Consider the following 24,429-nt stretch of genomic DNA (forward strand, 5'->3'; position numbering starts at 1 on the left):
CTTTTGCTTTCCCTACTCAAGTTGCCAGTCATACTTTGAGTCAGACAGCAAACATGTAGAAGTTTCTTATGCAAAAGGATGTTTTACTTACACTGATAAAGTCGAGCAAAATGTTCACAAGTACACCACACATATTAGTTACACAATGTTTGAATACACCCAAGATACAAGTAAGGACATTATCATTCATTTGTAGCAGCAAGACCAACAAGAAATCCATGCAGAACGGCCAAGAAATGAAGATTGCCGCCGTTTGATTGTACAGATTGATTACTTTTAAGAATTTAAAATCCACCTGATAGGCAGCTAGGTATGGGACTGAGTAAATCCAAATGTACCTTGGATAGATAACTGCTAATATTTCTTTGCTCTTTTATATATCACATACGATTGTTTTAATACTTAAAGCCAGATTCAAAGAAGGAATTTGTCATGCATAATGTGCACATTGTTAGGAGCCCTCATAGTCCATACTGTTTTGTTTATTTAGAAAACTGTCAGGAGCCATTTAGGTAGCATGGTTGAAACTGTATCGAGTCGAGAGAGCAGAGAAAATGTATTTTTTCGAAGCGGAAATATTCTATTTCATGGAGTCTGTAGAAAGGACCATAAACTCACATAAAGCTCCCCGCCTGTCATAACAAGTCGCCAACCGCAACTTCAAGAACACACAAGTACTAACGAGTCACTAAGAGAAATAGCATTTGGCCGTGCCTTCGAAATTCACGAGATCTCCGAGGGGAAGGCCTGTAAACATATGGTAAGTATAAGGTGTGAGAAAACACGCCTCACCCCCTTGCCTTCAAGGGAGAGTCCAGAGAAACAAGCCACTCCCACAGGTCAGGCCTAGATGTTTTAGCCAATCAAATGCCATCAATGCCAGAGACCTAAGGACGTCCTTCAAGGAGCAATTACCCAATGATCAACGGGAATTCCTTAAAACACACCTCCAGGAATTGGAATGAAGCAAGTGAAGGAGGTGTCTCAGGAAAAGAGTACCTGCCCAGAATATGACGTCATGGTTGACACAAGGGAAATAGTGAATATAAGGAGAGACATGCAGAAAAGGACAGAGTCGAAATAGAGGCTAAGCAGAGTCGATAAGAGAGGAAAGGAGAGAGAGTTCTGAGGTGAGGGGAAGCAGAAAAGAAACCATAGGACAGAAGGAGAATAAGTGTTAGTGCGTGATTGACTCTCAGAACATTATACTCGTATAGTCCCCTTAATCAAATTCGTTAATGTCTCTCGATCAAATATTCAAAGCCTCGAACCACTGGAAACTGTAAGACAATTAAGTGCAAAATAAACAAGAAACAGGAATAATTAATCATTTTCCCCCCTAACCTTCAGTCTTTGGAATTCAGTAATTGTTTTAAAGAATCACTTGTTCCTACTTACAATAATTATCACATGCCCCTACCCCGGACACGTTACCTTAGATGTCATGCCCTTATAAAGAGGAAAGAATCAGGCATGACAACAATAATATATATATATATATATATATATATATATATATATATATATATATATATATATATATATATATATATATATATATATATATATATATATATATATATATATATATATATTCATGATGTTAGATTTGTTTAACATATCCTCCTATAATTTTGACATAATTACTTTTTTTATGTTTTATGTGTAGTGATAATGATTGTTGAAGTGTCGTATTTAGTTTGGCATCAGATCTCAAAAGAACTAATGATTAGATAACTTGATAGCATAATTTAGAATTGTTAATACAGTTTTAATAGTAACATAGTTTAGAATAAATAATATCTTTCTTGATAAAAGCGTAGTATATGAACACGTGTGTGTCCAGCAAGGACTTGTTTCATTTCAATTGTCATCAGTTGAGATAAGAGAGAACGCTTTGTTTTGGGGTGTGATGACAGGTTTGGATAACAAATGCCAATTCGTCCCATACGAGCTCAAGATGAGTGATTTCATGTTGTTACATGCATTGTATGGACACGTCAACGCCACTTTTCAAAACGTTTTGCTGGGATGACGTAACCTTTCCTTCTAGAAATTTCTCCATGGTAGGTCTCACTTTCAAAAAATGCTTTAATGACATCACCTCCCTGCTTCTTGAAATTTTTTGTATCTCGTAATAAAAATGCTTTAATGACATCATGTAATTGTTTCATGTGTTACTGGAATTCTAAAATTTGTTTCATTCTGAGAAGAGACCAGATAGTTTGGTTATATACTCTCTCTCTCGTTCTTAAACGAGATTACTTTTAACTTTAGTGTTTGTGAGTCAGCTATTAGCATCAACTTTTGAGATCTGAATTTAGTAAAGTTATTTAATTTGTAACAGAATCGCCTGGTAAAAGTGTGTTTTGTGGTAACTCAGCTGCAGCAAGTGATTTACAGAGGTTTTCACAAGTTTGTGTAAGGTAATGTAAGTTTTACTTATTAATACCATGGTATGATAAGTTAGGAAATTTTGACCGAGTGAAATTGCTATTGATAAATCTTGTGTGTATTTTTGTGTGTTTTTTCTGTTTGCAGTTTCTTCATATTTTCACATTTTTTATGTTTGTGATGTAACATTTATTTACGTAGCATTTTAAATATTTCTTGGTAATTTAACATTGCATACTTGATTTAATATTTATTTACAAGTAGACATTGCATAAACACATGTTTAATTACCCAGACATGCACAAACACATGTTTTGGGTATTCACACGTTAGCAGACTTGCACAAACATGCATTCCCCCCCAAAGCAGACATCATACAACAAACATTTTTGTTTTACAAAAAGACATGTGCAAAAAACGTGTTTGATTATAACAGACTATTCTCCAAACATGCGTTCACTTTCCTCCCAACAGACATGTTCCCAGAAACGTCACCTTTTCTTTTAAAAGCAGATATGCACAAACATTTCTTTTATACCAAAATGCAAAACTTGTTGCACAAACATGATCATTCTGCTCTCAGGGTGGTCGCTGGAGACATGCATTGGACTTATGGGCTTCCACTCATGTTTATCATTCTTCAAACTTCTTCTTCTTCTTCTTCTCTTTAGATTCAGGTACGCACAAACATGTGTTTTACTTTTGATCAGACATGCACAAACACGTGTTTACTTAAGCAGACATCCACAAACAAGTGAGTATTTTTACAAGTCACTGACATGACAGCAAACATGTGTTTACTTACAAGCAGACAGGCACTTCTGTCTTTACATTCTTCAAGACATGCTTAACTTCATGTTTACTTAAAAGCAGAAATGCATAAACATTTGTTTTTTACAAGCAGACATGTACAAACACTGTGAGGAGTTTACGGATTACAACAGACATGCACACAAACAGGAGAATGTGTTCACTTATAACACACATACACAAATACACAATTTAGCCTGAAAATCATGTAAAGCAGACATCCAAAATTAAACATGTGTTTTTTCACAAGCAGACATACACAAACATGCATTTACAAGCAGACATGCACAAACACCTTTTAAAACGATAACAGAACCAGAACATGCACAAACACCTTTTTACTTACAGCCAGACATGCACAAACACCTTTTTACTTACAGCCAGACATGCACAAACACATGTTTAATTACAAGCAGACATGCACAAACATGTGTTTACTTACAAGCCAGACATGCACAAGCACATGTTTACTTACAAGCAGACATGCACAAACACATGTTTACTTACAAGCAGACATGCACAAACATGTGTTTACTTACAACCAGACATGCACAAAAACGTGTTTACTTACAAGCAGACATGCACAAACACGTGTTTACTTACAAGCAGACATGCACAAACACATGTTTACTTACAGCCAGACATGCACAAACATGCATTAACTTACAATAGACATGCACAAACATGTGTTTAATTACAAGCAGACATACACAAACATGTGTTTACTTACAAGCAGACATGCACAAACATGTGACCACTTACAACCAGACATGCACAAACAGGTATTTACTTACAAGCAGACATGCACAAACACATGTTTACTTACAAACAGACATGCACAAACATATGTTTACTTACAAGCAGACATGCACAAACATATGTTTGCTTACAACAGACATGCACAAACATGTGTTTACTTACAAGCAGACATGCACAAACATTTGTTTACTTACAATCAGACCACATGCACAAACACCTGTTTACTTACAGCCAGACATGCACAAACATGTGTTTACTTACAGCAGACATGCACAAACACATGTTTACTTACAAGCAGACATGCACAAACATGTGTTTACTTACAATAAACATGCACAAACACGTGTTTAGAAACGAAAATCATGCACAAATGGTTACCATCTTACTTTCCAGACATTTCACAATAGTTTTTGCAACCATTGACATGCACAAACACGGTGGATCTCTTCAATAATCTTTTTCTATCATTTTCTTTACATACATACATTTACTTCTTATTACATATATATTATATATATATATTATAACCATATATATACATATATATATTTATATATATATATCCACTGTATATAAACATTGAGATGCTTTATAATCACAAACTATAGTTCTGTTTTATCTTCAGTGTTTTATCTCCTTCTGACAATGTTCAGTGCACAAACACATGTTTACTTTCAGTCAGACAGTCCCAAACACTGTTTATTTCAGACACCTCTTTCCTTTTATTTCAACTTCAGACATCCACAAACACATGTTACTTTCCATGCAGACATCACAAACACATTATTAGGCAAAAGACATCCACAAACACATGTTTTTTGCATTTTGTTCATGCATTTACTTTCATTCATTCAAAAAAAAAAAAAGTCTAAAGACATAAAAAGGATTTTTCTTTCAACCAGACAACACATGTTTATTGTTGAAAACATCACACAAGAAGAACAAAGAGTTTATGCACAAACATTTTAAATCACAGACATGCGTATAATAAAATGTCATTTTCATCTCAGACATGCAAAGTTTACTTTGTCAACATGCACAAAAACATGTTTTATTCAGACATCCACAAAATGTTCAGATTTCTCAGACAACAGCACCAAAGAAGTGCAGCAGAGGAGTTTACAGACATAACAAAGCATGTTTACTTTCTTCCAGACATCCACAAACAATCTAAGCAGACATCACAATGATTTGTTTACAACCAACATCCACAAACATTTATTTTCCTTTCAATAAGACATCCACAATCATAATATCCAACATAATAAAAATGTTTAAAATATCACATGCACAATAATATGTTTCAGACATCCACATGACACCTTTTTTCTTTCAACCAGACATCCACAAGGACATGTTTACTTACAAGCAGACATGCACAAATGGATGAGGACTTTTCAGAAGGAAACAACAGGGAAGAATCATGTTTTCAAGCAGACATTATTCACTAAAAGGGAAATCATCATTCATGGAAAAAACTTTAGGGTCAGACATCACAAAGAAAATCAACAGACATGACCAAATGATTTCAACATTTATACCGGCAGAGACCCAAACATCTCTCCACAGCAACCACATAACAAACACTTTGAACAAAGAATGAAGAAACATCCCACAATAATGAACAAACAAGGCATCGAAGGGTCTTTATCCTTTCTTATACCTAATTCCCACCAGTTCCTCTTCAAAGGCATTTACTTACATGCCAGCCATTTCCTTCAGATATGTCCTATCCACATGCCTTGAAAGTCAAGTTTTAAAGAAAATGATCAGAACAAAGAAAAAAAGTCAATGAATCAAAATCATATTAAGGACAATATCAGGTTTAAAATATGTTGGAAATATTAGCTTTCTCATTATTTATGGAACATCGTGTGAATATATTCCTTCGGTGATTTTGACTAATAATTTTTAATTTTATACATCTGACACACAATCAAACCTTTGCTTTTACACATGACGGAACACAGTGACGTTTACACGACACAAAAGACACACAGAAAAGAAAGAAAAAAGATATATATATACGCTTTGCTAATATATAGGATATATATATATATATATATATATATATATAATATGTATATATATATATGTATATATATAATAACTTATGCATAATATATATATATATAATATGTATATAATATATATATATATAATATATATATATATATATATATATATATATATATATAGCTATATAAAGGATTTTAGAATCATAATATATCAAGACAGGGAGAGTTTTTATTGTTATCATGATTTTCAATCAAATATTTTGGAAATGAAAGAAGAAAGTTTTATCAGTTTTTTGTCTCCTCTGAAATGTTTTATTTCCTGTGTCCTCTTTCCTTTCACTTTTTATTCCCTGTTTCTTTCTTTCCAGGCTTTCTTTCCAGCCCTTATTAAAAGTTCTTCTTTTTTTCCATCTTTGTTCTCTTCCTTTCAATCATTCAAAAAAAAAAGTCTGAAGACACAAAAAAGGATTGTTTCAATGAAAGACCAAGGCTTCACATGCGGATATTGTTGAAAGCTCACGATACAGAATAACAATTCCAGTTTATGCCAAACATTTCCCTAATCACAAAGCGTGTATATAAAAAAAAGGTCATATTCATCTCCATGAAAAACCTTTGCAAAGCACAAAAAAACATTATAATATCACTAATATCCTCAGAGGAATCAAAGAACAGCACCAAAGAAGTGAAGCAGAGGAAGAACGTCCATAAAAAGCCTTCAAGACTTCAAGAGGCAGAATCAAAGTGATTGAAAAGGATGGACATTAATATAATAATAATAATAATAATAATAATAATAATAATAATAATAATAATAATGACAGCTGAGTTCTCTTCCTCAGCAGGACATAATATCTTCTGAAGGATGGAGAGGAGGAAGGAAGGAAGAAGGAAGAAGGAAGGAAGGACAGAGGAGAAGGAAAAAAGAAGGAACAAGGAAGGAAGGAAGGAAGGAGGAAGAGAAGGAAGAATCCCCAGACATTATTCACTAAAAGGAAATCATAAAAAGGAAGGACAATCAGGGTTCTGCATCACCAGAAGAAAATCAACCTGATGTTGACTTCTTCTGGTGATTTTATAACACCAGTTACAGCAGAAACCCCATCTCTCTAGCTGAACCGTTGACTCACTTTGAACAAAGAAGAAGAATTATCCCATATAATGAAGCCACAAGGCATCGAAGGGTCTGCTCCTTGGTAACCTTCCTCCCAAAGTTCCTCTTCCAAAGGCATTCCTTCTCCAGCCATTTCCCTTCAGATACCTCCTATCCAGGGTCTCCCTTTGAAAGTCAAGAAATAAAGAACGGATCAGAACAAAGAAAACTTAGTCAATGAATCAAAATATTAAGGACAATTACGGTAAATGATATGTTGGAAATATTAGCTTTCTCATTATTTATGGAACATCGTGTGAATATATTTCTTCGGTGATTGCTGACTAATAGCATTTTTGAATTCTTTTACACACACACACACACACACACACACAGTATTTGCATATATATATATATATATATATATATATATATATATATATATATATATATATATATATATATATATATATATATATATATATATATATATATATAATCATATATACATATATATATATATATATATATATATATATATATATATATATATATATTTTATAAATATATATATATATATATATATATGTATATATTATATATATATATATATATATATATATATATATATATATATATATATATATATATATATATATATATATATATATATATATACAAACAGAACAGCGGGTGTTACAAGTTTATGCAAATATTTTGGGAAAAAAAGAAAATAAAAAAGTAATTTTGAGCAGAAAGTCCTTTTATAAAGATAATGCAATTTAAGGCTCTGTTTGTGGGTGGCAATTTCTCCTGGTCTTGCCCACCTTCCACCATCTGACTCAGGCAGAGCAAGATGATGTCCTGGATGCAGAGTAGTCAGGGATATGGGGGAAGAGGAGGTTGCATGAGGATGGAGGAGGCCGATGTGAATCAAATACCTCCCAATAAAATGTATTCTTTGGATACTGAACAAAAAAGCATGCATCATTGAAGATCTTCTTCTCCATCAATGATATTCATTGGACACAGATGAAAAAAAGAATAAAGAAAAAGAAAAAGAAAGGAAGCCTGACTGAATCTGGCATCCATCCAAAGAAGGTTCATCCATGAGACACCATCAAAGGTTGAAAATGTGTTCTGATAAAACCTCTCACAAGAACCTCTCCATCAGAAGCATTCATCAGACACCAGTCCTTCCATTACCACAGTCATTCCTGGTCCTGATTCGCCCATTCCGTGAAGAGGCAGCAGGACAGACAGACAGCAAACAGACAGACAGACAGCAGACAGACAGACAGACAGACAGAGAGCCCGGAATTCAGCATCACAAATGAATGTTGCCTCAGAGCAGCATTTGCATGACTCTCTCTATGCATACAGCCACACGGTACCGCTCTGAGCGTCCATTAAAATTAGTTGCTTAAGAAAAAGAACCATAAAAGGACTAGCAATCCACTTGCCTCATTCCTCTCACCCCCCCACTCACCCACATCCCAGGCTACTCCAACCTCCTGTGAATCCCTGGCCTGAACGGTCATTTTAAATTGCCCTATATAAACAGAATTTAAAATCAGAATGCTGAGAATTGTTTATCATTTATTTGCATAAAAACTACCTTTATATATAGAATTACATTTTTACTATTCATTTCCATATATATATATATATATATATATATATATATATATATATATATATATATATATATATATATATATATATATATATATATATTATATTTTTCTTAGATAAATGCTAATCAATAACAATATGTGTGTATATATTATTATATATATAAATCTATAACATCTCTCTCTATTAAATCTCTCTCTCTCTCTCTCTCTCTCTCTCTCTCTCTCTCTCTCTCTCTTATGACTCTCTGTTTGATAAGTATTATTATTAGATCATGTCAGGAAGTAACTTACCATAAGCAGAAAAAGCCTGAACAACTTCTGTAAACTTGTGGGTTGAAGTCCTGCAGGAGACGCCACCCTGCCTCTTGGCAGGTGGCGTTCATCAAATGCCAGGATCTTGTGATTTCCTCACAAAATGCTTCAGGCATCCCAGACCCTCGAGGACCTTAGCCGGGTAAAAAAAAAATGGAAAAACACGGGAACTCTGGAGGGGGAAGAGGAGGGTTGCAGTGAGGATGAGGAGGGCTACCAAGAGTCAAAATTCCCTGAAATGACAGACATCAAGGCAGATCTTTCATGAGCTGATTCATAAGATGAGAAACTAGATGATGATAAAACAAAGTGAACTGAACAATTAACTCTTTGTGCTGACTCTGTTTCACAGATTTTGACTCTGCAAGAAAAAGCAATTAGAGACAAAGGATCGTCTTCCATTCGTCAGGTTCGTCCATCTCCCCCCACGAAAGGGGGTTATTATCAGCTGTAACTCCCGACGGAGTTCCTGCATGCTGAAAATATATTTTCCTCATGGAACAGGTAGAAACTGAATCGTGATGTCATTCATGAGAAAAGAGATTTGATATATATATATATATATTATATATATATATATATATATATATATATATATATATATATATATATATATATATATATATATATATATATATATATATATATATATATATATATATATATACATTGCAATTTGTCTTTAGGAAAGTCTAGAAAATCCCTTCATAGAAACAAAGTGGATACAAACTCTTTGTCAAGGAAAGTGCAGTGAAAGTGACAAAAGTCATCAAATCAATCTTAAATGCAAAAGTGTCACCACACCTGTGGCAGAAAGCTCAGAAATAAATACATTGTAAATCTACTCTCAACGGGCAAACGTCAGGATAATGAGTTCAGTGGAAAAGAAACCTATATTTGTGGACTAAGAGAATTTTCATGACTGGAAAGCTTTAAATAGTTCTTGAAGTATGATAATAGTTCAATGAGATCATTAAGAGTGCTCAAAAGGTGCACATTCCATAAAAAGAGACACGTACATTACATTAAAAGCCACAGCAATTTTACGAAAAGGATTTTTTTTTATTTCAAAAAGTGACATTTGTTCTTCAAAACAGGCCAGATAAGAGAAATGATTCTATTTAATCAACATTTTCTAAAAAATTTTCTGAAAGCAGATATATTCATATCAGGTCGATAAACATGGATTCACAAAAAGAAAAAGAAATGGATGATTGTTCTTTCAAAAGGAAAAGACCCAAAATGAGAGATGACACAATTCCTCTGAATGTCTTTCCAAAACTCAGACAGCCAGAACTCAGTGAAGGAATGACAGGCTTTTTCCATGCGTTAGGAAGTGATATTATGATAAGTAAGATTAAATGAAAATAATTGGTATGGAGAAAACTATATGAAAGAATTGTAAGGAAAAGGAAGAAAATTTGAATATGATGAAAACATTTTTAGAAAGTAAAATATATGTAAAAATATAAAAAAAAAAAAAGATGGGGAGTAAAAAAACGATTAAGCAATCTGTCTTATCACCACAATTTGAACCATTCTGTGCAAAACTAGGAGGACAAGAACAGGTTCGTCTATCTCCCTGGAAATGGGGGTTGCAAGAGCAACTGTAACTTCCGACGGAGTTCCTGCATGCCGCGGGGGGCTGCACTCCGCCTTCCCTCGGGCGCACTCGTCCATGTCTGCTCGGGAGTGAAGACATAGTTTTGAGAAAAGAGGCATTGCGGAATGGTCCCTTTTGCTCTGAGGGAGGGCAAGGAAAGTCATTTCGGGAGACAAAGAGGGCTAAGAGTTTTTTCAATCTATATATTATAAGGACTTGGAATTGATAGTGTGCTGGATAAAAACAATTAGACTTTTCAATATGTGCAATAAAAAAGTTGCAAAATCAAACCCATCACAATATCAGATAAGATTTCTGTGTTAAAGAAGGACAAATATTCCTTGAAACAAGAAAGGTAGTTGGAATAGTGACTTGGAATTCTATCTGTTTGATCCTATTATAGAAAGAGTTTCCTTTTCCTACTGGAAGGTCATCAGATGGAGAAGGGTTAACTCTGAAAGGAGAAAGATCCACGAAAGACTGGTCCAAGTGAATGGCTGAATAATAGGACGTCTCATCTTGCTTTTGTGATCATGAAGGGAGACAGGACTCTGGAACAGGACACACAAAAAAAGGCAATCAGAACTCATCTAAAACTAGAAGACCAGAATGACAACCCTCAGGATCTGAGTGTTTCAAACATGCCCTAGTTTTTGTTTTGTTTTTGTCAAAAATGAGGCAGATTCTTGTGAAGTATTTCTCAAAATCGCCTCCATATTCGGCTCGTGAAGTAGAATTATTGAGAATCTGATTTCAAATGATGTCAGCCAGAAAACCCCATGACTGTTACAATAACAAAGGGAAAATTTGGTAATTATACTGATTCCACTCTTTAGCCAAAAAGATGACCAAAAAGAATAGTGAGGAAAGAAAGCCCATATGAGCAAAATGATTATTTCTTCTAGTAGTAAACGGGTGTGGAAGTATAGATGAAGAAAAGAACACAGTAATATGCATGGATTTCTCACCTTCACAGCGCAAACCATTCCGTGCAAAACCGGGTAGACAGGAACAGGTGAAATTTACAAACTTGTCGGTGCAAGCTTCGTGATCACCGCAGTTGTGGCTTCCCTCTGAGCACTCATCTGTGGGAAGAGTTATATTGCAGTTAGAGAGTAGTCATTTCATATATTCCTCAAGATAAAACTGACATAGAAAGATGAGTACAAGCAGCACCATCATGACTGATAGTGGCTACATGAGGTATTCCTCCCATCGACCGTCAGTCAGACCTTTCACAGGACTGACAAACTATCTAGAAAGGGACTCCTTCGTTTAGTGGATCAGGACAAAAACATTTCAGTGTCATTCAATTCACGCCTGAAGAAGAATAGACTGATCTGTAAGAACCGTCTTTTCCTTGTCTAGAGCACAAATAGGACTGACCTATTCCTCCCGTCTCTAACAGAGAGATGACTCCAGATATTTCTTGGCGAAGGGAAGATTCCAGTTCTTGTTGTCCTGGAAGGGAAAAATCATCCCATGAACACCAACATGGATCTCTTATGCGCTTTCAATTCTATTCATACATGGATCTCTTATGCGCTTTCAATCCTATTCATACTTGTACTGGAACATGTCTAAGTAATATCAAAGTCCTGTACTATAGTCATAAATTAGCAAATATACCACTAAGTATCATCTATTTTTCAATCCTGACACAAAGAAATATTACAGAAACAGTGAATCATAGATTAAGAATTGCGTCAAATCTCTTCCAGATGAAAAGCGTACCTGCTGATGATATGTTTTTGAAGGATTCCAAGTCCTCCCTTCCAAGGCAGTCTTTTATTTCCTGATGGATCCCTGGAATGTATAGGAGGTAATTGAGATGAAGAGTTTATACATACATACATTCATATATATATATATATATATATATATATATATATATATATATATATATATATATATATATATATATATATATATATATATATATATATATATATATATATATATATATATATATATATATATATATATATATATATATATATATATATATATATATATATATATATATATATATAGATACATAGATACATAGATATACATAGATAGATAGATAGAGAGATAGATAGATATGTATATATACAGATACACACACACACACACACACACACACACACACACACACACACACACACATATATATATATATATATATATATATATATATATATATATATATATATATATATATACATTATATATATATATATATATATATATATATATATATATATATATATATATATATATATATATATATATATATAATGTCCACACCAATATGATGACATAAAATTCTTCAGCAAGTACAAATTATCCTGAAAGGAAAAGGACAGAGCCTAATAGTAGATGGAAGAGTATCTGTGAAGATCATAACACCCTTTCGCCTGAAGCCAGTCATGATTGTCATACTCATAAATTCTCCTGCCCTGAGATTTTGATAAACCTTTGCAAGAGGCCTGATTGTCATCTTTGTCATTCAGGATCACTAAACATAACGTTGACTATTATCTATTACCCGCGGAAATGCCAAAGGCTTGACATTAACACTGAGAACTGTTTTCTACAACTGACAGAAACGAGCGAGGGCCACTGAAGAAGCTTTGCAATTACCTTCCAATGTCCCCAGTTTTTCCCAAATATCCGGAAAGAGAAAAAGAATCCCCTTTAGGAGATGCTTTATATATGAAGACTAAAAAGAAAATCTATTTCCTCTGACTAGATTAGATAAAATTTGAGTGGAAGGAAGGAAGGAAGGAAGGGTCATCTCTGTCTCTACAAAGTTCAGGGTCACAGCCTTCTCTATATATTTCAACAGAATCTCAGAATCTTATTATCCTATCACATGGCACTCATCCTCACATGACTTCTAATACTGAAGACACCCTTTTCTAAGAAATGATGTGCTTTCTTTCTCACTTATTTTCAAATGAACACAAACACACAAACGTTTCAGGAAGAATAAACCACTAAAATTGACATCTCCAAAAGGATTGACAAGCAAAGGAAAATAAGGCAGTGTCTTTGATCTAGCAACTCCTAAGGGAATATTGTTGTTGTCTATACTGGGTCTTGACATGACCTTGCCTGAATACAGGATGAATAAATTTCAACAGAGAGTCCTGGTTGTTTCACTGCACCTGGAGAAAAGAAACATCAAAGGTCTCTTAGAAATCGATTCTCTAACCTATCCTGAATATTGACTTTATCTCTAAAGGAATCTATCACGAAGAAGACTTCGGATTTTATCATGAATTTTGGTCGTTATTCTTAATAATTTTTATCATTATTCTCACTGTTTTTGGTCGTTATTTGAACATCCACTCAAGGTAAAGATAACGTTTTTCAGTTGCAGGACGGAAAGAAGAACTCCACTAAGAATACCTTTCACATGCTCCAGTTCATGATGGAAATCTGAAAAGAGAAATTTTTATTCTTAATGACAGGTAAAAATAACTTTTTATTTTCAAGGATGACTTCTCTAGAATGTCCCTCCTCACAATTTGTGTTGAATAATCGTGTTATGAGTAAGAAACTACATTACAATATTTATGGTAATATCTGAGAATATACAACATCACACAACTGGGAATATTTTCTTGCCATAATATTGATGAATAAATGCACTTACTTTGCAGAGAGTCCTGGTTGCTTTTCAGTCCACCTGGAGAAAAGAAACATCAAAGGTCTCTTATAAATTTCGATTCTATAACCTATCCTGAATATTGTCATTCTTATCTCTAAAGGAATCTATCACGAGGAAGATAGGATTTTATCATGTTTTTTGGTCGTTATTCTCAATGATTTTTGGTCGTTATTTTCACATTCACTCAAGGTAAACGGATTCGGTTTGGCTTAGTTGCAGGATGGAAAGAAGAAGAACGCCAAGGGGGTAACAATACCTTTCACGTGCTCCAGTTCATGATGGAAATCTGAAGAGAAATTTCCTTCTTAATGACAGACAAAATTAACTTTTTATTTTCAAGTATGACTTCTCTACGAATGTCCCTCCTCACAATTTGTGTTGATAATTGTGTTATGAGTAAGAAACTACATTATAATATTTATGGTGATATCTGAGAATATACAACATCACACAACTAGGAAATATTTTCTTGCCATAATATTGATGAATAAATGCACTTACTTTGCAGAGAGTCCTGGTTGTTGTTCACTGCACCTGAAGGAAACAAAGGCAACGACTTGTAAAGTTTGACTTCTGTCAAGAATTCACAAAGCAGATTAATTTGGAAGCAAAGTTATTGCACGGAAGGAAGACATCAGCTGTCATCCCAATTTCGAATGATTTGACAGTGGATTATTATGACGAAGCACAGACAATTATGTTGTCACGAAAAGAAGAGAAATATTATCAGGGTTACAAGTACCTTTCATGTGTTCCAGGTCACGATGAAGTTCTGCAAAAAGAAATTTATTTTGATTGAATGATTCCAATAGAAAGCTGGACGATGAGATCAGTTATGTCATTGTCAATTCATCATCATGATTATAAGCTCAAATGATGTCAGTCAGGAAATGATTCTCTATTATAATATTTGAGTAGAATATAAAACTTGCCACAAATACCTTGAAGATTGTTTTCAACATGATCAAGCTTCTTCTGTATTTCTGAAAATAGAAAGCAACGTGTGAAAACACTGACTTCATTCATCGGAACCACAAAATATGCATTCGTGTCAGTGATTTTATTTCCAACATCAGTTCCCTTAAAGGTGAAGTTTTGCGTGGGGGGACTGCACGGGTGGACAAGGCTAGAAACACAGAAACTTGCATTCAACTCGGAAAACGAAATTAAAAAGGATTAGATGGACTTTGCTAATGCAACTGATTATTTCTTGAAGAGACGTTCCTTAAGATTATGGAGATGGGGAAAAGTTTGTGTTTCCTAGCAGATCTTTGAACCAAGAGTCTTAAACATACAAAGGAAAGATGTGGGTTGTATCCTAATAAAGGTTTTTAGGGCTCTGCATTCATTGGCTCCAAAATGTCGAAGAAAGAAAGAACAAGCCCCGATTCATTCACTACTACTACTTCTTCACCGAAGTTTATATAGAGATGACAAGTGACAGTTCTGTTGCGTGCTTGATCAGTGAACGTTTTCTGCTCTAAGAGATATGATTGATGAAAAATGATTATGTTTGCAGTGCGCAATTATTGTCAGGAGTTGTTACACTCCTTCGCAAGAAGGGGAATGTCAGGAAGCTTAATTTCTCAGGGATTTTCAAGTCCTTTGACACAGGATTCAACACCTGAGACCTACCTGGAATTTTCTGCAAAAGTTCCTCATATCCTGAAAGGAGAGTAGAGACCAATTGGTAAAGCCTTTCGGTGAAGCCAGATAAGTGAAAATGAAATACTCTTTTACAGTTATCTCCAAAATTTAGACCAGATACTTTGCATGGAAGGTAAGAAATATTTATCAAGAAATGCCTGGTTCAATAATCAGTAGTAAGTGTAAATGACAATAAGTGGCGTCACTGCTAGGTCAACTGGGAAGTGAATTTCTGCTTTACATACCCTGAAGCTTCTCCAGAATATCATTTTGCTTCTGCTGAAGGGCTTGCATTCCTGAAAAGAAAATGGAAATGACTTAGTTTCATTTCGATGGCTTGATTTGAAATAGGTAGTCATTATTCACACAGACTAAGCCTCAAATGTCATTCATCTGCAAGACTAGCTTCTGTACAAGACATTTCTCCATACCTATGTGATCAAAAGAGACAACGAGTTGATAAAAAAAACAATTATAGAGTTCTTAACCGATAAATAAATTTATACCCATAAACATCAATAAATGTCAGCAAAATGAAGGTAATATAGCCTGTTGCTTGAAAGTATCATTACAGATCCTTTGAAACTTGTGACAATCTGCATCAACAAGACTGATGTGAATATCGTCCACAGTGTGAGCATTTGAGGACGCCTGGTGTGAGTTTGTATGTGACAATGTAGCATCTCACTGGAATGAGAACTTAGCTGCCTTGTAAAGTAAGTAGCATGCACAGAGTCTTAGAGGAAACATACACAGTTGTCAAAAGGGAAACCACGTGTGGTAAGATGGGCTCAACCAATAGGATTGAGTTTTCCTGGAGCTCAATCCTTCTGACAAAGCCACTCTCAGGCCCTTCCCCAGAGGCTGGGTAACATCTGTGATCACTCAGTGCAGTTCATTGCTAGAATAAGAGTGAGCTCATTCTCCAACTGGCGACAATCAGAACGGGACATTATAATATTAGGGCTGACCTGCTATGATCAGTATTAAGACCTCCAGAAATAACGAAAGCTGCATTGGTGACAGTCTGCTTGTGTCGCACACATTGTCTCCTGGAGGTCATCAAATATAGTCATCTGCTCTGGGGTAACAAAGACTTGAAATAATGAGTTGGAAGAGAATTTCCTGGAAATATGATATGGTGAGCGTGATATTCCCTTAGTGAATTAAAAACAAAAAATCCTATCTACTATAACACAAAAAAAATCGATATAATAATCAGAGATGAACGATGAATATAAGAACGGTGGACCTAAAAGAGAGTTTATAGCAAGAAGAAACTTTTAAGTTACCATAAAGTAGTTTAGAAAAATTCCTGCAGTCAAGCAGGCCACATAGAATGGCCAGTATTTCGAGCAGGACAAAACCAGTCTTCAAACAGGACTCCCTCCCACATCAACCTCGGCGGGGAAGACAGGGACGATGGAAAAGCAGAGAGAAGGAAAAAGACAAGTCCAGAGGAAGGCGTTGTTCTTGTCATCAACCAGATAGCATTCAGTCCCTAACTTGCCTTTCTGACAAATCTCCTGACAAAAAGAAATGGCGTCAAAAGGAAGGAAGCAGACTTGAATGATTATTCCCTCAAACAAGAGAAGACAACCAAGACTGTGGAAGGCAGCAACAGAGAGGCTGTTGATAAGATTTACAGCTCAATGAAATAAATAAAACAATAATATTGAAATGGTCTCATTGAGGGTGACTCCAGAATTGGTTAAAAAATCCACATGATCTCCATTCCCGTAAAAATTAGATATTGTAAAAATGTTGACAGTGGATGAATCTCTACATTACCATTCAATGCGTCATTCTTAAGTAGTCTTACTTCTGTTATGAGAACTTCTACCTCACTCTGACAGTGGGCGAAGTGCACCCATGTCAGGATGGAGGAGAAAACAACTATTTGTATTTTCATCTCGCGACTGGCTCTTCACTATGCAGCCTGGGTCTTTATATACCCAGACCTCACGAGGATACATTAGTCAGACGCGTGACTCAGTTTGCTTTCGAAGGACGTTGTGTCTCTTTCCGAAGGCCACAGTTCAAGTGGATGACTGATAGATAGGGCAGGGTGTGGGAGGGGGGAATGTGTGTGTCAACGGTTATGTTATCATGGCCTGAAGATTAAGAAGGGGTTTGGAAGTAAGCACTCGACAGGGTCATGATAAGACTTCCCGAGCGCCACCCTGTGAGGCTCCTCGATTTTGAGGCATAAAGGAAACTGAATAAAGATGAATTTCATATTATAAAAGTGGCAATACCTAACAAGGAAGCGGAGATAATGATGGAGATGATGAGGACATTTTTAGTTTCTATATGATACATGACAAAGATTCACCTTCTTTCACAATCCAGATTTTGAGACTTATTTGAAGATTTCTCACCCTTCCAGTTGTTGAGAGAGAGAGAGAGAGAGAGAGAGAGAGAGAGAGAGAGAGAGAGAGAGAGAGAGAGAGAGAGATTTAGTATGAGCCGTTCTAAGAAAAACAAATGCCTAAACTATTCTCCAGATTAGATTAGATTTTGACAGTGAAGTCTTTGAATTCCTCTGAAACTGTTGCAATTATTAATCATCTTTTCCTGCTGAAAGAAGAAGAGGAAGAAGAAGAGTCCCAAGTGTGCAGAAAACTTCCACAGCAACAGCTATTATGAGACGTCTCATCAGCAGCACTAGACCCTTCAACATCCATTGCATCACTCTCATGCAAACTGACAGACACTCTTGCAAGGCTATATGACATGCTCTGAAGCTTGAATTTTAACCCTTATCCTCTAAGAGAGAGAGAGAGAGAGAGAGAGAGAGAGAGAGAGAACCACATTGCAATAAACATGTAATATCAAACATCTCAAATAGGGGAGAGATAGCCAGTGTTCAAGGGCCATCTCTCTCTCTCTCTCTCTCTCTCTCTCTCTCTCTCTCTCTTCTCTCTCTCTCTCTCCCTTCCTCTCATTCTCTCCCTCTTTCGGGAGATGAAACTTGGCTGTTCCTTATTATCACTTGAAGGACCGCTTTATCTCGCGAATTAGGAGCCATTGGGTTTGTCGAGTCATTGGATGGGTGTCCATCACATACAAATGACTAAAGACACACTGGGTCTGGCCAGTTCTTGGATGGATACCTGCAAATACACTGGTTCTGGTCAGAGCCGCGTATAGAGAGAGTTTGGCCATGCTCGAGCCAGACACGTGATTGGTCGGTTTGGGTTACGTGACCTTATGGCCACATCTTGCCTCCCAAGCAGAGCCTGACTTGATTAATAATACAGGCCCTGGCTATAGTTCCTGTAGGAATTTTGAGGTGGACTACAGTAGGTTTTTCTTCTGATCCCATTAGGGGCACACTTAAAGGAAGGTAAAAATCTGTAGACATTCATAAACCGGTCATAAACCTTTTATGACCCTTTTTGTTTTTAAAGTTACACATATTACCCTTATAGAATTTTTCTCATATTTTCTTTTCACTACATATTTGGAAACTGGCCATGAAATTTCTTTCAGTTATCAATTATATTAATTGTCTGAAACCATTTTGTTTATCTGAGATTGTTTTGGGTGTGGTAATTATTGAAATTCTATTTTATCTTTTATTTTCATTTAGAAAATGAGTGATCAAAATCTTCAAAATTTTACGGCAGTATCCATGTATGCAATATAATCTTAACTTTATAGTAGCATAGTATTGTCTAATAGGATTTGCAGTTTACATAAAAATCTAAGTTTTTACTGTAATAGGAATTATAAACAGTTCTAGTGAACATTAAATACAGATTGATGCTGGGTACTGTATTCCACTTTTGCAAAAGGTAATAAAAACTTGGTTTTCCTTTGTAGCAACAATATGCTGAAATTAACAGAAATTAATAAGATTATATATTTTTATTAGATTTGGGTATGAATATGTGTTCATAATGCTGTGACCATTGAATTTTGATTAATTTATAAAAGAGAGAACTGATTACAATGCATATTCTGTAATATAACAATTCTTACAAAATTGACAAGTGATCATGATTGTCACAAGATATTTTGCATTTACAATAAGTCGTATAAAAACATTGTTTCTTCGGCAACTGCATCGTTGAGTATGACAGAACTTGCAAGAGCAGGTAATAATCATGTCTTCAAGCATCTCACTGATGCAAGAATCAGAATAAGAGATGAATCAAGGTCACTGGCTTTCCATCCAAATTCCAATTGATCTAATGGTTCAACTACGTTATGCACTGTGATACATGTATACCACGTAAAATGATCGTCTCAGGTGGCCTTGCAAAGAAGTGCTTGTGCAAGGCGGACTTTGTATATTTAGAAGTTTGTATTATGCCATCTTTCATATCGGAGATCATCCAAAGTTGTGCGCTTTGACTTCGGTTCTAAAACCTTCACAAGGTATTCCACGGCAAGCTTGAAGGATTGGGTAGTGGGAGGGAGATGTTGACCAAATTTAGACAGTTATTTCTCTGGTTGAGCCTTGAGGGCAGAAAGCTTAGTGCCTATCCTGCTTGTCACGTCTGATCCTGTAATACAATGAACAGCCAAAAGAACATCTTTAGTAGTACGTAACTTACCAACAAGAGTGTGAATTGGTGTAGTAGTACTTAACTTACCAACAAGAGTGTGAATTGTGTGATATCTGATGCAGATTTTCTCATCCAAAGTTCAGAAAGTCCATGATTATTAAGATGATCATAGAAATGAATAAGAATAACAAAAACATCTGTGTCATTAGAAAGCACAATAACACGTTGCATCCCTTGTTTGACTGCATGAAAAACATGAGCAAGTCAGCTTCTTCTACATTCACTGCAAGAGAATCATGGAGCTCCATGATGAACCCATCCTTTATTACTGATGCTGCTATTAGTCCACTTTCCAAAACCCTACCACTTAGGATAGTTTCCCATTGTCGACTGATTCCTACGGTTTTCGTATTGTAAAATTAAAGGCTTCTTGAATCAAGACTTTGTTGTTATTTGATGCCCAAAACTGCTTCATTCCACGGGAAGTAATACTGATAGAAGTCAGTGGTATTGGTCCCACAGAGGATTGTCTTTCCCTTTCACTACTTTTTGATAGAGCATTCAAGGTAACTATCAAAAACATAATCAATACGACTAAATTTGTAACACATTATTAACATTGCTATCAAGGTTTTTAAAAAGGTCTTCAAATGTGCTCTTAATTTTGAGTGGCAACTTACGAAACTGATTCATAGCATCTATAGTTATTGTGGTTTTCAAAATATCTTCTTTTTCGAAATTGCTGTCTTTAGGTTTGAGTTTCTGTGTCAGTTCGGACATGAGTGCAGATTTCTGTAGTCTTGGTAGTTGCACCATTCTCATCAAATAAGGATGATGGTAAAATATCATGGGTAAGAATTTGTGCCATGTCAATTCCTCTCTTTGCAATGTCAACTTTCCCTATGAGCCAACAAATTATCTCTTATAGCATTTTTCACAGCTTGCTTTTTCTCCTGCATCCTTGATTGCGGTCAAGATATAGTTGAAAAAGTGGGAGGCTTTTCCTGATGTATAGTTCTTGAAATTGCATATTCTTGCTTAAAAACCTTTCCTCAATACATGTCGAATGCTTCTTGTGCTGTCGTCAAAAATTTAATAATTTCTGGGCATTTAAGTCTGAAACACACTCGTTAGTGATAATGTTGTGTTTTTATTTTTTTTTTTGCCTGTTCCAAGGTAAGGGTTTTTCGACTTTCAACATACAAGAGCATTCTGTTGGATATTGATTCCATTTTACATCTGAGAGTCCCTGTTAACTCATGATGCATGATTAGTTCATAGTCTACCGGTGTAACATTGAGGAGCTCTTGAAACTTTTTTCTTATGAGGAGGATCTCGTGATAAGAGAGTTCCCATTCAGCAATATACTCTTTCCTTTTTGTTTGGCCAGTGATTCCTCCACTTGATTTCTGAGATCGGTTTATCGTTTGTTCAAAAGCCATGTCAATACTTACAGCATTGAACTTTCCTTGTGTTCTTCAAACAGCAAAGTGGCCTTTCTTGAATTGTTCATAAACTTCAGGGTGATTGGCCTCCAAATTAAGCATTTGTTCAAAGAACAGAGAACCCCATCTCAAATAATCAACTCTGTCAAAAATTAGAAATAGTGAAGGACATTCTTGAAAGTTTGCAGATAAAGATCCCAGTTCCTTCTCTGTCTGCTCGAATTAGGTTTTTCAAAAGACTTATCAGGTACAAGAATCCTTCAAGATATTTACACTGATCTGAAGTTTGAACCTTCCTCTGTGAAAATATGTAATGATTTCAATGTTTCTTCTGATGCCATTATCAATTGTTGGAATTTGCATTGAGCATCTTCTGTGGTTGAGTTTTCATTACATTGATTACATCACCAGCCATTGCAGCAACGTCTGCTTCATCCCCATGAGTATTCAAAAATCTTTCCATTTAAGCCTTTCTATCACCTCTGCAAGCATGAACATTCCCTTTACAGACCTCCCATATAGTTACTGCCTTTCAAAATACCCTGTTATCTTCACACCAATCACATGATTTTCAATAAGGACATTTTCTAACCCACTACCAATTAGATATTTCCCAATACATGCAAGTAGTATTTAGTCATGTGGAAGGATCCCAGCGACAGTACCAGGTCAGAGAATTCATTTGTAAGCCAGCTGAATTTCTGCTGCTATGTGGAAAACACCTCATCACAAGCGACTGGCAAGTCTTGTTGATCGAGTTGTAAAAAGGAGGCCTTGTAAGTTCTTCATGCATGAATAAACACTATCATATGCTGTGACTGGGCAAGGCAATGTTGGAAGAAATCCTACTTGCTTCATTGGAACATTTGCCTTAGATGCCAGACCAAGTGAAAGTAGTTTGTATGTCAAACCGCCAGTTGCCTGTAACACATTTACAACTGTCTCTTCTTTTGTGATTTCATCGCAAGATGAAATATTTGAGTGAGTGTTCAGAAACTTTGAAATTTGGTGGAAGGGCAACAAGTGATGTTGGTTTACAGTATCTTCTAATCTGTTGACATGGTAGTAAATGAAATGTGGGATTACCAAGTTTATAGTCCATTGCTGATGACAGCTTTGTTTTACAAGGAATTTTGTCGGGGAGCTTTTGAAATAAGATCATAACAGTGTCATGTGTTCCCTGCAGACCTGAAAGACTTGCTTCTTCATGGTCAAAATTATCCATAGCCCCTACTGTATAGTGAGGCTGGTTTCAGTAAATGACTGGGAAGAGCAAGGCTCTCTGAACATTCCTTTGCGGTATATTGAGCAAGGTTACGACAAGATTTCATAATTTCATTGTAATTACTGACAAACCAGCCTTATTGAATAAAGTTATCAAATGCCTGCTTTTACACTTCTATGGATAGAATGTCCGGTCATTAAATGAAAAGGAGTCTTTTCTTCCTCCTTTTGAACGTTTTATAAAATAATACCTGAAAAAGGGACTTTGATTCTGCACATTAATGCAGTTTCTGTTTTTCCAAAGGTATTCTGTATTCATCACCCTCTGTTCCATCACATTCATCGTCTACACGTTGATGACTGCTCACCCACTTCAAAGAAACTCCAAAGTTTCCAAACTCTCCTCGTTTCAGCCGTAGAAATTCAATTTCCTGTGCAACTGACGTGAAAGATCCACGGCCTCCGTGTAATTAATTGCAAAAGGACTGAAGTATCATTCCTGGGAAACATCCTCTCTCCTTTGCATCCTCCTAATTCAGTTTCATGTCCTTCCTCCAGAGAACCTGATGCAATTTCACTCTTAATCTGGAAGTTTTCTATGTTTTTATTTCGTGTGTATTTTCCATTCCATTAAAGGTGCCAACTTTTAAGGAAAAGTACATTTTGCCCCAAAGGAAGGTTTTGGCCTTTGTTTGTTTTGGATGACTGCTTGGGGAATCTGAATGAAGCTCTGTTTTTTTGCGGTCAGGATTTTCACTCACCAAGTTGATTAGAAGTGAAGAGTTCCTTGTATCTTGTTAATGTTCAGTAGTGATGTTGATGGTGTTAAAAGTCGTATTAGGAAAAATTGTTTTGTACCAACTGAAACTGCCTGGGTAAAAATGAGATACCATAGATACCAATTTGTCCTCGTTCATCACTAATATTGACAGAGGACCCTCTGTTCCAGTGACATGGAATTCAAAAAAGCCTTATGTGACGGATGAAGGTAAATGGATACAGTCTTTGTATTTGACATTCCACTGGCTGTTATTCCTAGAGAGGTTTCAGGCAGAGTTGAGCTAAAGTCTATAAGTGTTGTATAGACACCCCCAGCCATTGTAATATATCTCTATGTTCCCTTTAATGCTTAAAATGTCTGTTTGGGTATAGACTGAGCCAAAATGGAAATAATAGTACGAGATTGGGTATACAGAACAAAAGTTACATGAACCCATATTGCTGACCAGTTGTGGTTTAATGTTTCACAATGACAGAATGATATAAAAAAATAAAGGGTAATTTCAAACACGAGCAAAACAAAAAAATA

General features: G+C 35.5%; 1 protein-coding gene across 16 annotated transcripts in view; it reads right to left on the bottom strand.

The window, feature by feature from the left end:
- Positions 1-17,849, bottom strand: part of LOC136852040 (adhesion G protein-coupled receptor E1-like) — a 56,754-nt gene extending 38,905 nt beyond the window's left edge. For 8 of the 16 annotated variants that reach the window (XR_010857065.1, XR_010857063.1, XR_010857064.1 and 5 more), the window contains exons 1-11: positions 17,726-17,849; positions 16,180-16,230; positions 15,923-15,952; positions 15,229-15,270; positions 15,030-15,059; positions 14,789-14,821; positions 14,544-14,573; positions 14,273-14,305; positions 12,361-12,432; positions 12,013-12,087; positions 11,595-11,711 (exon numbers count right to left, since the gene is read on the bottom strand). Coding sequence is in view for 6 of the 16 variants with exons in the window: in XM_067126520.1 (XP_066982621.1) it covers positions 11,595-11,711; positions 12,013-12,087; positions 12,361-12,432; positions 14,273-14,305; positions 14,544-14,573; positions 14,789-14,821; positions 15,030-15,059; positions 15,229-15,270; positions 15,923-15,952; positions 16,180-16,230; positions 17,726-17,846 (634 nt within the window). In the remaining 10 variants the exon portion in view is untranslated. Of the gene's footprint in view, positions 1-10,679; positions 10,706-11,594; positions 11,712-12,012; positions 12,088-12,360; positions 12,433-14,272; positions 14,306-14,543; positions 14,574-14,788; positions 14,822-15,029; positions 15,060-15,228; positions 15,271-15,922; positions 15,953-16,179; positions 16,231-17,725 lie in introns of all 16 variants that reach the window. The other 8 variants (XR_010857062.1, XR_010857056.1, XM_067126525.1 and 5 more) reach the window with 4 other exon arrangements.
- Positions 17,850-24,429: the final 6,580 nt, after the last annotated feature.

The sequence above is a fragment of the Macrobrachium rosenbergii genome, chromosome 24, assembly GCF_040412425.1.
Source record: "Macrobrachium rosenbergii isolate ZJJX-2024 chromosome 24, ASM4041242v1, whole genome shotgun sequence".
Taxonomy (NCBI): domain Eukaryota; kingdom Metazoa; phylum Arthropoda; class Malacostraca; order Decapoda; family Palaemonidae; genus Macrobrachium; species Macrobrachium rosenbergii.